At 39.5% G+C, this 16863-nt stretch overlaps 2 protein-coding genes and 1 long non-coding RNA gene across 6 annotated transcripts; 1 reads left to right on the top strand and 2 right to left on the bottom strand.

Annotated features, from left to right (window-relative positions):
• The first annotated feature begins 563 nt into the window (after positions 1-563).
• On the top strand, positions 564-2670 carry LOC149819184 (protein SENSITIVE TO UV 2-like). The gene is made up of 4 exons (XM_089985227.1): positions 564-739; positions 830-987; positions 1167-1375; positions 2104-2670. Exons 1-4 carry the CDS (start codon positions 691-693, stop codon positions 2366-2368), a joined length of 681 nt encoding a protein of 226 aa, XP_089841353.1. The 5' UTR covers positions 564-690; the 3' UTR covers positions 2369-2670.
• Positions 2671-2871: 201 nt separating this feature from the next.
• Positions 2872-6439, bottom strand: LOC149819183 (uncharacterized). The gene is made up of 2 exons (XR_016427453.1): positions 6237-6439; positions 2872-3197 (listed from the first exon to the last, which is right to left on the bottom strand). It is a non-coding gene; the product is annotated as an uncharacterized LOC149819183 (long non-coding RNA).
• Positions 6440-7227: 788 nt separating this feature from the next.
• EMB976 (Tetratricopeptide repeat (TPR)-like superfamily protein) lies at positions 7228-15261 on the bottom strand. Of its 4 annotated transcripts, XM_089985366.1 has the most exons (9): positions 14677-14816; positions 13571-13706; positions 12302-13442; positions 11819-12130; positions 11412-11516; positions 11195-11282; positions 10909-11030; positions 8655-8719; positions 7228-8303 (listed from the first exon to the last, which is right to left on the bottom strand). In XM_089985366.1, exons 2-9 carry the CDS (start codon positions 13583-13585, stop codon positions 7746-7748), a joined length of 2406 nt encoding a protein of 801 aa, XP_089841492.1. In that variant the 5' UTR covers positions 13586-13706; positions 14677-14816; the 3' UTR covers positions 7228-7745. The 4 variants fall into 4 exon arrangements, with proteins under 4 accessions (XP_089841492.1, XP_089841489.1, XP_089841491.1 ...); XM_089985363.1 differs by having other exon boundaries at positions 12302-13706; positions 14677-15261; XM_089985365.1 differs by having other exon boundaries at positions 12302-13706; positions 14670-14769.
• Between the last annotated feature and the right edge of the window lie 1602 nt (positions 15262-16863).

Genomic DNA, 16863 nt, shown 5'->3' with positions numbered 1-16863 from the left:
GTGTTGAAGCTAGAGCTTGGTAGTTATGTGATTTCTGCTAATGTTGAAGATGTGTAATTTGTAGGAATGATCCAGCGACTAAAAAAGGGTGAAAAAATATCCTGGCTTAGTCTTGAAGGAGGCAAGATGAGGACATGGCAAATATTATGACAGAGCTTGGTATCATGGCATTTCTGCAATAATGAAGCTGCAGTAGTTATAGAAATGAACTAAGAGTTTCTTATGATCAGTTAGATCTTGTTATAATTCTCTTGTAGAATCTATGATATCACCTTCCCCAAGAGATGCCACTTCCCAAGGTCAAATGTTGTTTGATTGATTAGTAGCCATATCTGCTACAACCCATTGGTCGTCACATAGTTTAGTATTCTAGGTCATGGGCTTTTAAGTGTGCAAAAGATTGGTATCCTGGGAAAGGATCACATACCGCCTCCCTCTCTTGCTCCTTCCCTCCCCTCTCCGTCTTCCACAGCACCAACACTGCCCCCTCCATCCCAAATGCAAACTCCCTACACATGTACATGCTGCCGTATAAAGGATTTCATTGGCAACTAGGGTCCCCGTCCTTTCCCTGGATCCTTGTTGTGACCCACTCGATGCGTTACTTGGGCAAGGTGATATGAATATGCAACAGATGATATGGATAGGTTGAACAGAAGTTCAGATTAGAAGATAAGAAAGGCAAAGCATATGCATGCATGTAATCTTTTTCTTCTTATGAAAGGCCCAGCACTTCAGGGTATTTCAACCGTTTCTGTGAATTTTTTTCATATGAAATTCATTGGCTTTCTGTTTCACTCAAATATTTTGTGGTGCTTGTTTTGTGAAGGTGAAGAAGTGATGAAGCTTTTCTGTGGCGGTTACAAAGATTATGTGGACTGTGTCCAGCCTGCTGATGATACTCTAGATGCTCCATTGCCAGCATACTGCAGTGGCATTTTGCAAGGCTTGGCTGAATGTGTATCTTGCACTAGCGATGGTGTGCAGGTATATCTTAATTTTGTAATGTATTTTAAATTTTCTCTTATCTGTCATGGTGACCTCTGGGCCATGCAGGCCCTCTTCGCTCATTCTGTTGATTTAAAGAGGCTAGGGCAGGACGGATCTTTTGCTGCTAAATTATGCAACTGGTTTCATTGATCATGAAGATGAAATTATATTTCCAGGAACTTGTATTACGTAGGCATGGGATCCATGTGTTGGCATTTATAGTGGCTTCAGGTGAAGCTGCCACTAAAATCCTAAATTCAAGGGAGTTTGGGAGGACTAATCTGTTGGAGCTACTTGTGAAAGCATTGATGTCAGAGTTGGACGCTCAAGAGGCAGAGTTGTTCAAAACTAGTACTAGCGCTTCACAGAGTCTCTGCAAAGAAAGGTATCTAATACTGCTCTGTTTTTCTTTAAAAAAGGCCATTTGGACTTACAACTTTTGAAAAAGACTCTCGAGGGATGCTTAATAAGAAATTAGAACTTTCATATTAATGAAAAAACTTGCGCTCATATACCTTGTTTCTGGTGGACAATGTTTCCCTTATTGATCTGGCACAGCCTGATTTCTTGTGAGTTTGAAATGGGAGGCATCCTTGATTTCCTCTAATATCTCTTGAAAGAATTTGTTCCTTGGTCCTGCTACGCTTTTATGGACCATGTTCAAATTGTGGTGAGGTGAGCTTCACCATGGCCGCTGGTGATCACTAAGGGCCAGTTTTGGTTATCTGAAAAGTACTCTTTGGGCATCTCTGGCAATAATAGAAACATCCACGAGCTTTGTGCCTCAAAGAATAATACTGTCTTTATCTTTGACTCTGGGTAGTCATTAGAAGGATGTTGACATCATGAATGTGCATATGATGTGGACCACACAACTTTTGTATTTGTCGGTTTTGAAGTTTGGCAGCACAAGATTATATGTTCAACCGACCTATTTATATGGTAGTGATAAAGATGAATTAAGTATACTCGCTAGAACCGTGCTTCTGAACTGGGAAGATAAACATGTGACATTGAAGTGCACCCGGTTCAAGCCCCACACTGCATCCTAATCAAAATTTAGAAATGCCATAATTAATCTGTTCTCATCATGGTAGCCGTATTTTTATGCAGGACATCACTTATTCGGGAGGCCTTGATACTCTTATGTCGATTGGTATCGCACCCCATTCATTCTGCTGCCGTCTTGCAAGCATTAGCAAGTAACAGAATGATGTTAAGATCAGCAATTGATATAGCGCACAGGATCATTGCAGGAGCTGGGGGCCCCGTGAAAGTTGAGGGCGCAAAGAGAACAGGCACAAACCAGGCTGACATAATTGATTTAGCTCGTGTACTAAGATCAAGAACTTCATCATTACTAGGAAGCATCTCATGATCCTTTTTTTTTTGAAGCACGATCTCATGATCAAATGAGGCATTTTCACACCTTAGAGAGCAAACTGGCAGAGGCAAAGGTGAAGAAATTTTGGACATAGGTAGCAAATCTTGTGGCAAAGAGAAAGCTTTGTCAATTATTTGATTGCCCATGTTATTTAAGGCCCTCCTGCTTTAACTAGAAATGTACAGCGTGAATTGGCTCGGGGCCTGATCCTTGTTCCCTTGGGGAGCTATCTAATGAACGATGTTAGTATGTTAGGGATGTAAATTAAACAATTTTGGTCATACATCTTGTCAGCAATATCAGAAATCTCTCTCTCTCTCTCTCTCTCTCTCTCTCTCTCTCACATACACACACACACACAAGCTTGGTGAAACCTCCATTGATGGAAATCTGAAACTACCAGAGTTTCTTTGGAAAAAAAAACACTGCAATCATGGGCGGTGGGGGGGGTGACCTTAAGATTTGTTTACTCTTCTTAAGGTTGCAATTTAAAGTCATTTTATCTATTCAACCAGGCTTCCTTGATTCTAGCCATCATTTACAAGCACATTGGAGAGACATGTTAAGAAAACAATCTAGAAAAGAACAATTCAACATCAAATGATTATAACCAATGCAATTTTATTGGGCCTAACCAGGAGCTATTGCATCAAAGAAATGATGCCTTTGTGCATGCCACTCACAAGAAACAAAAAGGCCTTCTCGACTCATCAGTGGTGATGATCGTGTTGAACATAGCGCAGGCCACAATATTTACATATGGCTGGATCTTTCAGGTTGAGACATATGAACTCGATAGGATGCCCAAGAGCTGGATTACTATCTGCGAACACAAATAATCAAAGTTGGTAGCATGAGACTAATATCTTGCATTGCACATAATGCAAGGGTGAGGCAGGATGGTATTAAGCAAGCCACAACTAGGATACCAAATGAGACTTTTCATGGGAACAAACACTAGCATTACCTACTGGTGTCCTGCATGAGTTGCACCATTTAGAAAGCATCATGGAAAGGACCGAAGGATACAAGATAGCAGGGAAAGCTAACTGCCAATCGTAGCAAAACAAAATATCTGAACATAACAAAGTTAAGGTCATTAGGTTTCAATGACAATATTTTGAACAATAAGCTGAACCTTTCTTTCCTCGAGAAGAAACTACAGTTTTTCCTGCTGAGGTGTGTAACTTTTCACCTTCCCAATTCCTCTAATAATCCCTCTCAAGATGGTGCTCATCGGTTTATCAGGTTTCCACTTTCAGCCTGTGACCTGAATCCTACTTAAGTGGGTGAATACTGAGAACACATCAATTGGTGACTCAAAAATGGCGTGAAGCCATGGTTATGGACCTCTCATTTGCTTGCCGTGGAATATTACCTCATTTTTCCCCTAGTAATAGCCAATTTTTATCTGATTATTTAGTTATTGTGGGAGCTTTAGCTCCATATCTTTTCAGTATTTATCAGCCTGCCACTGTATTCTTTTAAATTTCTAGTTTTTTGCTGTAATTTTCTTATTTTCTTGATTTCCATGGCACTCCTCCCAAACCTAACATCTAGATAAAGGCACTGGCACTATAGTCACTAATAATGTCACCACGCATTGAACTTGTTTACTTCAAAACCTTAATCATATGAAATCTCCTTTCAACTATCCACCACCATTGTCGTAACATTAAAACATTCATATGATATTTTGCTATCTCTGCAAGGGTGTTTTTAAAATCAGAGAACCTTCTGAGAAAGTTCAAATAGGGATCAGAAGGCACACTTAGCTTATTTCTTTAGCTTGAAAGAAACCCATGGATGGAAGTGACAAGCATTAGTAAGTGACAACACCTAGGCCTCCCAGAAATACCAGCTTGGTGGCTGGCTTATGAAAGGGCCTTCTGTTTTTATTATGGTTCAACGGTCAGTTGGATAAGCAGCTGTTATAATAGGTGTAGAACTAGAAGAGAGGAAATTGTGAGTCTAAAAAAGTTGGTTCAAGTCAGTCCATGTATCATTTCTACCGCAAATTCAATGAAATGTTTGGCATCATAAGGCTCATGCAAGGGAATCTAATTCTTGCACCTGAAGTCTCACCCAAGGTTGCCAGAAAGCGAAACGGAAACAGGAAACGTCTTGGGAACGGGAAATTAGGTTTTTCAAGTGCATGTGAAATGGGAGACGGGAAACAAACTGGGAAACGACCGAGAAACGATGAGGAAACACATGGGAAACTTATAAGAAAAAAGTAATATAATAAATAAATAAATAAATAAAAAACATATATCCCACAAATGGGAAACATGTGGGAAACGTGTTTCCCATACTGTGGGAAATGTGTTTCCTATGATTTTGTAGGTGTTTTCCAAGAGTTTCGGAAACACTGTGTTTCCTGTTTCGGAAACGGTTTCCTGGGAAACGTGTTTCCCACCCTCTCTGGTAAGTTGGTAACCATTGTTTCACCATGCCCTTTGAAGTAATAACCAAGGACAACACAAGGTGAATTATGGACACAAAAGGCTCCTCCAGCAGAGCTCCTTCATGGCTTAAAATGGGGATTAGATAACCTTAGCAAAGCTCCTTGTGGACATAAAAGGGCTCCTCTAGCAAAGCTCATACATGGCTTCAAATGGGGATCAGATAACCTTAGCAAAGCTCCTTCATGGCTTAAAATGAGGATCAGTTAACCTTACCCTCCCAAAAGATAACCACTTTTCTACATGAACGCCCTTCTGTACCAATGCCCTAGTTTTAACCAGCACAAATTTATTCTTACAGAAGCCCTCTAGTTATCAATCAAGGACAAATTACAGATGTTTCCCATGATTTTGTAGGTGTTTTCCAAGAGTTTCGGAAACACTGTGTTTCCTGTTTCGGAAACGGTTTCCTGGGAAACGCATTTCCCACCCTCTCTGTAACCCTTGTTTCACCATCCCCTTTGAAGTAATAACCAAGGACAAGGACAACACAAGGTGAATTATGGACATAAAAGGCTCCTCCAGCAAAGCTCTTTCATGGCTTAAAATGGGGATCAGATAACCTTAGCAAAGCTCCTTGTGGACATAAAAGGGCTCCTCCAGCACAGCTCCTTCATGGCTTAAAATGAGGATCAGTTAACCTTACCCTCCCAAAAGATAACCACTTTTCTACATGAATGCCCTTCTGTACCAATGCCCTAGTTTTAACCAGCACAAATCTATTCTTACAGAAGACCTCTAGTTATCAATCAAGGACAAATTACAGATGTAAAATCTAGTGCGCAGGCTTTGAAAAAATATAGTGATATTATAACGGTCTGGACGCCATAGATGCTGCTCGATAATCAATTTCTATAGTTGACAGTAAAATCATCTCTTCTCTTCTACTACACATATCCTAAACTGAAGGTACATCTAGCAGCCGGAGTCGACATCTCTTCAGCATAGTCGGCATCACAATAACCAACTACCTCACAAAAACAACTCCCATTTGATAATGAATACCACACACTCGATAAGCAAGAGAATCTCCATCAATCTGAGCTTATCAAAGTCACCCTAACATTAATTTCCATATATATAAATAACCACATCAAACCCCCAAAAGCCAACCATTTAAATTCTAACCCTAACTTTCAAAACAAACATTAATCACTCCTTAAAAGAAACGCATAATTCATAACTCCAATCACCAGTTGTTCAGCAAAACCTAATTTACTGATGCGAAAGAGAAAAGATTCTGAAAACCACATTAACGTGCACAAAATCCATCCAAAAACCAAAATCGACATAATGGGCACAAAAAATTTGAACAAGGAAACATAAAATCAGCCAAAAATTAGAATAAAAAAATGCCAGAAAAAGACCGTGTATTGGAGAATCGAAGAAGGGGAAACCTGCATCCATTTAGTGTTGTGGGCGCTTATGAGAGAGAGATTCCGAACGGAGATCCGAGCGTTCGTCGTATCGGCCTTCCTCGGAATCGACGAGAGGAGGGACCCCAATTTCCTTCCGGCGGCAACCATCGTTCAGAAGAAAGGAGAAAGTTCCGTCCGTTTTCAGGAGAAAGCCAAGGCATTATGACCACGGTGCCCACGAGAGAGTTATTTTTTTTTGCCAATCAGGGGCTCTCTGAAAATTATATTAGCACCGAGGAGGGGCGATGTTCTTTTGTCGGGTACGGGTCTGGACTGAATGCTACCGTATCTGGATAAAGATTCAACCCGGATTTCACGGTGGAATTTTGTATACGGTTAGGATATATATGAGCTTCTGTGGCAACGGTAAAACCACCTATTGGTTTTTATTTGAAAGATGTAAAATGGGTAAAGAGTTAGATCCAATCCTGATCAGGATCCAGTTTTCTTTGCTTACCCAACTTTGACCAGACGAGCGGATTTGGATTTGGATTTGGACACATACTATTGGATCTAATAATGTCAGTCGGATTCAGTAGGACCAGGTTGGAGCTCTGAACCATTTGCATCCCTATCCGGTAGAAAGTAGTGGGGATTGGACATTGGGCCTGGTACCCGATGTGCCGTATGGTACCCAGCCAGAGATGAGCTGGGTTTGATCTCAATGTTCAGCCTGGCCTGAGTAGTAAATCGGTCCGAAACCTACAAGGGCTATGGTAGAGTCAACTTCGAAACCTACAAGGAGTTTCCATAGACATAAGGTCAAAGCTGAGTGTACCCCCAGTCGTGTTGAACAGGGAAAACCTCAAGGGTTTTACCAACTGAAGGCCTGCCAATGTGAGGTTGGTGATAGGGGGGGTTTCCTTTGGCTTACCCGAAAATAAACATATATATAGTCTGAACTACACTTAACACTTGGACTCAACATGACCATGCTCAAATCAGATGAAGCTCAAAAGACAAGTCACACGAGATTACAATGATGATATATTAAACAAATTGCAATTAGAATATGATGATTAATGACCACTTATAATATCTCTCTCTGAACTTTAATTTACAGCAAAGCCCTCTCTCTCTCTTGCACTGCTCAAGGTGGACTAGCTTGATGAGAACAAAAACATGTATACCAAACAGCCAAAAGCTGGAGAGGTTCGAAGAAGCGAGAAAGAGCTACACATCAGCCGAGCTCACTTGTGCCTCCATTGTCATCGTTCACCATTACCAATTGCACAGCATTGCTTCTTACTCTGGTACCACCCACAATGATAAATGTTGGTCCATATATTCACATAATCATCACTGCCATCAGAACAGAGCACCATAATCACATCTCAGTTTTTAGAATTTCACCATCATCATACTCATACAAGGAGAAATATTCACCAATGAGTCATCTGGCAACACTTAAATATGTTAGGACCTTGCTCATGCTCTAAGAAAGTCTCTCGGATTATTGAATCTTAAGGCCACCTTTGGCATCCATGACTAATGCTGTACAACCCTTCGCCCCACCCTTAGGTTTCTCTGAAACACCAAGCCCTGCATGTTCATGAACTCGAGAATTTTCGCAGCCTCCTGCTCCATTCCGGCATGCTCATAGAGATGAATTGCTGCACTTAGAATGAAAACATCTGGCTGCATGCTCCGATGAATCTTCTTGAAAAATGAAATTCCTTCATCAACATATCCATTCTCCATATATGTCTTGAGCATAGTCCGGTAGCATGCCATATCGGGGGCTAGACCAGATTCACTGATCTGTGCATAAATTCTTTCAGCATCACTAACCAGTCCAGCTTTGGAAAAAGCAGCAACCAGCTGATTGAAATGTGCACAGGAGGGAAGCACTCCCTTATCGTGCATCACACGGATAATTTCCTCTGCTTCCAAGTATTTTTTACTTCCTGAGTATGCTCGAACAAGTGCAAGATAGGTAAAGGAGTCGGGAGAATGTCCCTCATTCTGCATGGTTCGAACAAATTGCTCAGCTTGTTCATGAAGGCCTGCGGTAGCAGAGACATTGATCATGGTGTTGTAGCTGATCTGCCAAATTGAAATACTCAGTCAAAAAAAGTTTTTTTGTGCATTGCTATAGGTACCAGGCAAGGACAGGCAATAATGTTAATATGCAGTGCCTAGGTGATGCTTGAGAAAAGCATTCTTAAAGACACTCACCAAAGCCCTTCACTTGCCTAGTCTAGGTGAGGTTAGTTTGCTACCTTCCTCTGCTATGAAGGCTTACTCACCTCCAATAATAAATATCCTTTACAGATATTAGAAACAAAATGACCTAGTTTGACTATCAAAAAGTACAAAAAAGGTTTGGCACCCTAACAAATAACAGTTTCTTCTGAGCAAATGGCAACAATTATCTAAAATCTGGTATTATAGTACCTTGCCAGGTCTTATTCCTTCTTTCTTCATCTTATCAAATAAATCAAAAGCCTCATTTGTTCTACCTACAGATGTTATTACAGATTCCATTAATAATGCCAAAAGATCCATATGAATACAAAGTAACTGCTAAAAAGTGAAAACAAACTAAACAACAATGTTACTCTGAACAATTACATGATTAACAGGAGAGGACAAACCAGAAATATCATAATAGCAACAGGATATGTCCTGCAAGAGGTCAACAGGCCGGTTTACTTTAGGATAATACCTTCAAATTATAGCCATATTCTTAAGAGGTGGTTATCCATCGATAAAGCAGCATTCTTTATCCATCATAAAACTTCATGTGACAGCTGATACTGGCTATCCATGTTCAGCCATGGTAATAACAGCAGCGTGGATGCGCTGCTTAGCAGCAAGAAAGGACATGTTTGATATAATTTCGGTTGATTAATGAGCTAGGGATTGTTTTTAGAAGTCATAAAGGAAACCTTGAGAAGAGTTTACATGTGGAACGACTGTGTAGAGCAGAAAATCATTTCTTAAAACTTCCCTAGAATCCAGCCTTGCAGGAATACCGATCAGACCTGGATGTTAGTTTCCCCTGTACAATCGGAAATTTGGGTAGTGCACTACATTGCAGTAAAAAATGGAAATATGGACAGATTGACTCATTATAAACAACCAATTGTCCATTCAGAACAAATCCAGCTATACACATGGGGAAGGATCATTAGCTGGTTGCAAAATGCTCCCCAATGGAGACTCAAAAAGCAATAAAATTACTTCCATTGACTTCATATTTCAAGATAATTCTTCCAATGTCACATTTTAAGCACAAACGATATATGCCCTAGAATTGGTTATAGACATAATATAGCTAAGGGGTGAATATTAACCAGTATAGCTCATTAAGTTTGCCCAATAAAGTAAAGGAATTAGAATAAACTCATCCAGCTGTGAACAAGTTGGAGTACATATGAAAGTGCACAATCCACAGGTGAACCTAAATGGCTCATTTTTTGCGTAGTCATATAGACTTTTAATTCTTTATACCATTGTTGACATAATATTTGTAGTTTTACAAGAAAAAGAGAAACAAGGTGAGAGATCATGATGTTTGATAACATTTCAATTGTCCAGTGTGAGCAACAGCAGTGTATGTTGTTATAATTATACTTCTATCAGTTAAGAGCATAAGATCCAGAGAATTATGGTGAAAGAGGTTGATCAGTCCAATATGGTGCTCCAAATACAGATCCCCCCTGGCAGGATATCAAGGAAGTTGTCGGCCTTTTGAGAGCACAGCTTCTGCAAAGGTTGGTAAATGAAAAAAATTAAGGGAACTCGTGATGAAGAAGCAGCACTAAGAAGGAGACATAGGAACAGCAAGGACATGATGAAGAAGAGGACGGTTAAGACGGCAGTTTCATATCATCTGAAGAGGAGCATGGAAACGTAGAACAGACAGCAAGAAAATGTTTTATTTTGTCATTTTAAATAAAAGAAAAATAGAACTCTGCGCTTTAGAATGGAAGTAGCTAAAAGACTAGCTTTGTTTTTTAGTCTACTATCCTTTAGCAAATTTTAAAGGTTTTTAAACATAAATTTGCAGACACTTCCTGATTTATACATATAGATGCATTTTAACAGCTTTTATTGTGAATGTTACAATTCTATTTTCCGGTTTCTCACTATTTATATATTGGAACGTGCTTTATCTTTTTCGTTTTCATATTTACTTAAAAACTGTTTTCAAGAAATTGGACCAACCCCTCAGATTCGGAAACATATGCTTGAGATACTTGTTGCCTACTCTGCACAAATATATATTCAACAACCTGAAACAAAAAATATGCAATTAACATAAGTATCTTTCAATCACCAATAAATGGTGGGATCGAACTCACAACTTTGTTATCAAAGAATCAGGATTCAGATAAGAGCTTTAAATCCAGAAATGTGCTGCCATGTCCAAGGACTTGTCATTAATTGAGTGTACCATCATTTTGATGTTTATGTTGATGAAATAAACTCACAATTACCCAAAATATAAGACTTAATATACTTTATCTACAGGATGTATGAGTGGTAGAAAGGCAAAGGCAGGTAATGAGACTCAAGCAAACAATAAGCACCAGCTAGAACTGGTAGTAGGAGTCAGAAGATGTCCTTTATATATATATATATATATATATATATATATATATATATATATATATATATAGGAGCGGGAAAATCATATAGTTACCAGCTTTCCCATAGTAGTTAATCATGTTTGTATATGCCTTCTCATCAACTTTAATACCCACTTTAAGTGCTGTATTGAACATTTCAGCAGCCTTCTCTAGATTTCCAGCCTTGCCATAGACACTGCATCAAAGGGCTTTAACAAATCAAACAGGAAAAAAAATTGACCTTAACAAATAAGAACATGTAAAGAAAAAAAATTCACTGAATCAATATTTAAGAGAAATTAAAGGAAACTCCTTAAAATGCAAAAGGTAAAGTTTTCCAAAACAAACAATAGATATTACCTTATCATTGTACTGTATGTCTGAAGAGAAGAAGGAACACCAGATGAAGTCATGCGACCATATATGTCAGCTGCAAACAGTAATTTACCTGCACAGATGGTAATACTAGAGATTTTAGATTTTCTGTGTAGGAAGTAATTGGATTGACTAGAAAGCATAGACTTCCATATATCTGCTACAGACATCATATTCCTGGGAAGCCTGGAATTTTACATACCTGCTTCTAGCGTTGCCTTGATAAATGTATTGTATGCAATAGTGTCAAGTTCCATATTCTCTTGAAAGCTTCTATGGATCATATTTTCTGCATCTTGAAACCTACCTGGAAATTAAAAAAGGCATCAATAGGGAAACACACAGAAAAATAGAATATACATTATCAGGTTGAATATATAAAATACTACAATACACCATTAATTTCTAAGAAACTGGGACTAGATTACTTCAAAAGAAGGGAAAGAAGCAGATAAATATCTAAGGAATCTAAGAACATATAATTTCCATAAATGATTGTTTATAATAAGGTTCATGAGGGCATTAAATTGAAAAAGAAAGAAAAATTCGTGGCTAAAACTGATTTTTAGCAAAACAACATTGGCTTTTCTGTCTGAATTGTACACATACCATGATTACTAAAAGCATTCACCATAACACTGATAGTCACAGCATCCTGACCAAGACTTTGTGCAACCATTTCTTCATAAACGTGATTTGCTTCCTCTAGCTTACCACATCTGGCATAGGCATCAATCATAGAGCTATATACAGGTCTTCCAACTGCAAAGGAATCTACCACTGAAGTAAACACTTTCTTGGCCTGTCCGAGTTGATGCTGCCTGCCATAAAAACTGATCAGGGATGCAATACTTATATCCTCAGGCCTTTCACCAAGCTCAGCTACACAAAAATGGAGTATCTCAGCTTTATATATCTCACCTGAAATAAACAAAAGAATCCCTGTCAAAACTAGGAAGGCTTAGTCATTGTGCCAACTAAGTCTCCAAATGGTTTAAACAAGTGCAGATCCGAATAGCAGTCCAACAATCTTCGACGTTCATGAAATGTGGAAGAGGATTGAAAAAGCTCAAGGGCAGAAAATACGCTTGCCTGATTTAACAAATTTTCTTATGAGCTGACTTGCAGCTTCTAGACCACCAGGAGTCTCCAGGAGAGACTTGAGCATTCCTTTGATTTTAACATTATCACCATTTGCCAGATGCAGATGAAGCATTACACTGAGAGCCACAGTGTCAGGTTCTTCTAAGGTTTTGAACACATTTTCTGCTTCATTCAGTCTCCCAGATTTTCCATACATATCAATCAATGAAGTTTTTATAAAATCATCAATTCCTAACCCATTAATTTGCATCTCATTCACAAGTTCTTCAGCTTGATTTATCAGCCCTTCTTTACAATAGACTTTGATGACAGTTCTGTATAGGTCCATGTCAAACTTTATCCCTTCATTTTTCATCTGAAATATGAAGGCCTTTGCCTTTTCCAGCAAACCCAATTTTAGGTATAAATTAAGCATGTCATCACAAGCAGCTGCATCAGTCACACAGATCTTGGACATAGCCTGAAATGTGCTTTCAGCAGCCCCTACATCTTCCTTACAAACATAAAAATGAAGCAAGGTGCTATATGCAAATCCAGAAAAAGGCACATTTCTAGATCGCATCTGCTCCAAAAGATTTAAAGCTTTATCGTGATTACCTGCATTCAAATGAACTTGAACCATTGCTACATATGTTTTTTCCTCAGTAAGAAGCCCCAACTGCTCGACCTCCTTAAAAGTATTTTCTGCATCCACATAAAGTCCAAGTTTTCCATATATCCTGATAACAATACCGTAAATGACTTCATCAGCAGTAATTTTATTCCTTTCCATCTCTGAAAAGAGTGCAAGAGCTTTTTGGTAGTCACCATTCTTGTAGTAAAGAGCTAAAATTGAAGCACATGTGTAGATGCTAGGAATAACACCTTTAGATTTCATATCTTTGTATAGCTCTAGTGCATCATCGCCTTGGCTAAGTTTCACGCACAAGCTGATAAGAAGGCTGTATGTCAATTCCTCAGGAGCATGTCCTGAATTATTCATTTTCCTGATTGTACACAAAGCTTCCTCCAGTAGTCCTTCTCTTGCATATGAATTTATCACAATTGTATAAGTGAAATGATTGGGTGTGACAGCTAAATCCAATATTTGCTCCCACATTCTTATAACTTCCCCATGCAAGGATTTCTTCTGCAGAGACGAAATCATAAAATTCAACACTGCAATGGAAGGTAGAATGCCCCGTTCACGAACCGCAGAATAAAATGACAGCATAGCTTTATGGCGACGCCATCTAGCATATATACAAAGCATAGTACCACAGGCAACTTCATCTGGCTCACAACCAGCTTCTATCATCTCCAAAAAAGTCTGCTCAGCGAGATTAATCTTCCCTGCTTGCCCATATACCCTTAAAAGAAGAGTATACGCAATCGCGCTAGGTCTGTAACATAACTGTGTATACAAGAACCAAGACAACATCAAATTTGAATTCACGTCTCAAACTATTCTAAACTTTCAAATAGAGCAAGAAAGACCAGAAAGAGGAAAAAATCAAGTTTCTCTAACACAAGAGAGAAGTAAAATGCAATAGAGCACTTTCCGTGGATATTCAAGACACATTAGGAAGACACTCACAAATCATCCAACTTTTCCTAAGAAAGAAGCTTGGTTCATGTCGAAATTTGAATTATTACTTCAAACTCATCAGTTACACTTCTTGGAGTCCAGTCTAAGCCAAAAGAAGTAAAACCAAGAAGCAGCAATTACTTTAGTACACTGTAGGAACCCTCCAAATACACAACATATACCAATAAAAATTTGGGAAAGTTGGTCCATTTTGTGGTTCAATTACTATCGGGAAATAACATCACATATTATGATCATTCTGCTTGTGAAGTAGAATCTAGGTCATATTACCATACCAAAATTGAGCCACACATCAATGAAAACATTTCTAAATAAAGGAAAACTGCAGGTTCATTATATTGGAAAGATAATTAACAAATACAATCTTTTTTATTAATAACTAAGTATCACACCATATGATCCTACCAAACTTGAGTCAAATGCTAGCAAAAAACGTTTTAAATTAAAAAACGCTAGTTTATTGAAAATTTAATAATGCACCATGATTAGTTTTATCCTTGATATATCTTCTGTTACATGTAAGTTGTATTAAATTCTTAATTGCAATCTCCAGAGTTCATAGATATCATAAGCACAAACTCAAGGGCATTTAAATTACTATCCTGCAGTTCTGCAAGTGGGTTAAAGTTCCGCTGAATCTACAACCACCAGTGGATACGTTCACTTCTGGTGGGGTGCTACTGCTTGGGGTTCACCAAATACTACATTTCTTTAACAATTAACAGTCTCACACCAAAACTATATTAGAGAGAGGGAGAGAGGACTCACCACCCACCTGCAATTTCATCCACGAGAAGAAATCCCTCGCCTGCCTCCAACCCCTCTGCTCCTTCAGGACGACGCACATCTCCCTGAACGTCAGCTTCGCGACGAACGAGCTCATCACCTGCCTCATGTCGTACGACCCTTCCGGCATCGTCGAGAGGCCCCGCACCGTCTTGATCGCTGCGACGACGTGCCTCCCGTAGAGGTGGCCATCCCTGTCGTCCTTCAGAAGCTGAGTCATCTGCTCCGGCGTCCTCCTGATCCATTTGGGCGTCTGGGCCTGGCATCCCTGGTTCCTCCGCAGCACGCTCAGGTACTTCGCCCGCTCCTTGATTATGCGGCGGGCATCGTCGTCGGAGAGGGGCTTCTTGTGGGTGTTCCTCCTGAAGGGTTTCCTCGAGTTCCCGTCACTCAGAGTCCAATTTGCAGAGGTCTTAAGAAGATTGGGGGTTCTAGGGTTTTGGGGGTTTAGGGTTTTGGGGAAATGGTGAAATGGGTGTTGGTCAGAAGGGGAGAAAGGTGGAAGGAAAGAAGATTTTAGGGTTTCCATCGTGACATTTGCAGGAATCCACGGAGTTCCTTCCTCCTCTATTGGTGAAGGAGGAAGCGATGGGGGGGGGGGGGGGAGAGGAAGAGATAAAAGGAGATATTTTGAATTTGGAACGTTATATAATATATAATCTGCGGTAGAATATGGACCGTTGGTTTTCACATCCAACGGTTTGGATGTCATCTCACACATCGTGGCGGGCAAGGATAGAGGAATGAATGGTTGGCCATTACTGGCAGGCCTAGTCTTGGGTAGGTTGGGCCCGGACTGGGTTTAGCCTAAGGTTGGTCCGGACTCATAATTTCATGATGACTAGGGCCTACGTAGGTTGGGCCCCGGACTGGGTTTGGCCTAAGGTTGGTTGGGGACTCATAATTTCATGATGACTAGGGCCTAGGCCTATTAACAGCTAACACCAAGTCCACAGGTTGGGGAGCCTAACCTGGGCCCGACAAGACCCTGAACTCTTTAGCCCATCTCAAAGGATAGGTAGCCAGACTCAGCTGGGCTAGCCCCCCAATAGATGGTGATCTAGATTTGATATTGCTTTTGTGGTTTGTATTAGTTTGCACATAAAAGACACAAAGGTAACAAAATATTGGGTTACAACCGGTATTTCATTATAAAATGAAACCATTGATGCAGCCTTGCCATAACTGCCGGGTACACAAAAACAATGGCATTTTCAGACGATACAAAAAGATTGGGACACATTGGGGCAGCATCGTGTGTTAAGACTTGTTTTCCACAAGCAAGTAGAAAACCCAACAGCGAAACAAACCCGATAAATGAATCGAGCAGCTCCATAATGAGCTTGTTCAGACTCGGGAAATATATTCATATTCTACAATGCTAAGCTTATTACACCATAAGCCTGCTAAGAACAAAAGCTGACCCCGTATCCGTTCACGTAACGTACGCGCATATATACATCTCACATAACAATGGTGGCCCGAAGAGTTCGTTTCATACATGTCCCTCTAGGGTACAAAAATTATATTAAAAAATAACCAGCTGAGAAATGGCTCGAGCTTAAACTTAACGAGCCAAAACAAGACAAGCTCGAAAAAAACGGACTCAGACACACTTAACATGCTAACAGCCTAGTTCAAAAACTAGACCGCCGTTGAAAATGCATGGAGAACATGATAATGAGAATTTCCAAGCTGAGGATTACATCTATCCAACCTTCCTGATCGTTTAACCCTTAATCCACAGGTTTTCTCCTTTATTCATAAATGATGGGTCAAGTCATACTGTATAAGATGGGAACTTTTTTATATGAAAATTCTTCACCCACTCGGAATAGCACAGGAAGATTCTATTTTCCACATTATATACATATTTTTCTCTGTTTTCCAAATTGCCCATGGGAGACCATTGGAATAAACCAAAAGGAACGATGACTTTGGGTTGTACCAAGTCTGAAACCAATTGAATTTATTTGTCCCATAACTGCTTACCATTATTATCCTTATAAACTAAAAGTAATATTTTAAAAAGTGAGGATTACATGACAGGCAGGTCTTTTGATTGACAAACTAGGTCCCCGAGCTTGCCATTTTAACCTTTTAACAATAACACCTTTGTTGACTTGGGCTTTACTAATAAATAAATCAGTAACATGCTCGATAAGGTACGAGTTCC

The sequence above is a fragment of the Nuphar pumila genome, chromosome 13 (genome assembly GCF_984573655.1).
Source record: "Nuphar pumila chromosome 13, dmNupPumi1.hap1.1, whole genome shotgun sequence".
Taxonomy (NCBI): Eukaryota; Viridiplantae; Streptophyta; class Magnoliopsida; order Nymphaeales; family Nymphaeaceae; genus Nuphar; species Nuphar pumila.
This window is presented reverse-complemented; position numbering and strand designations above follow the sequence as displayed.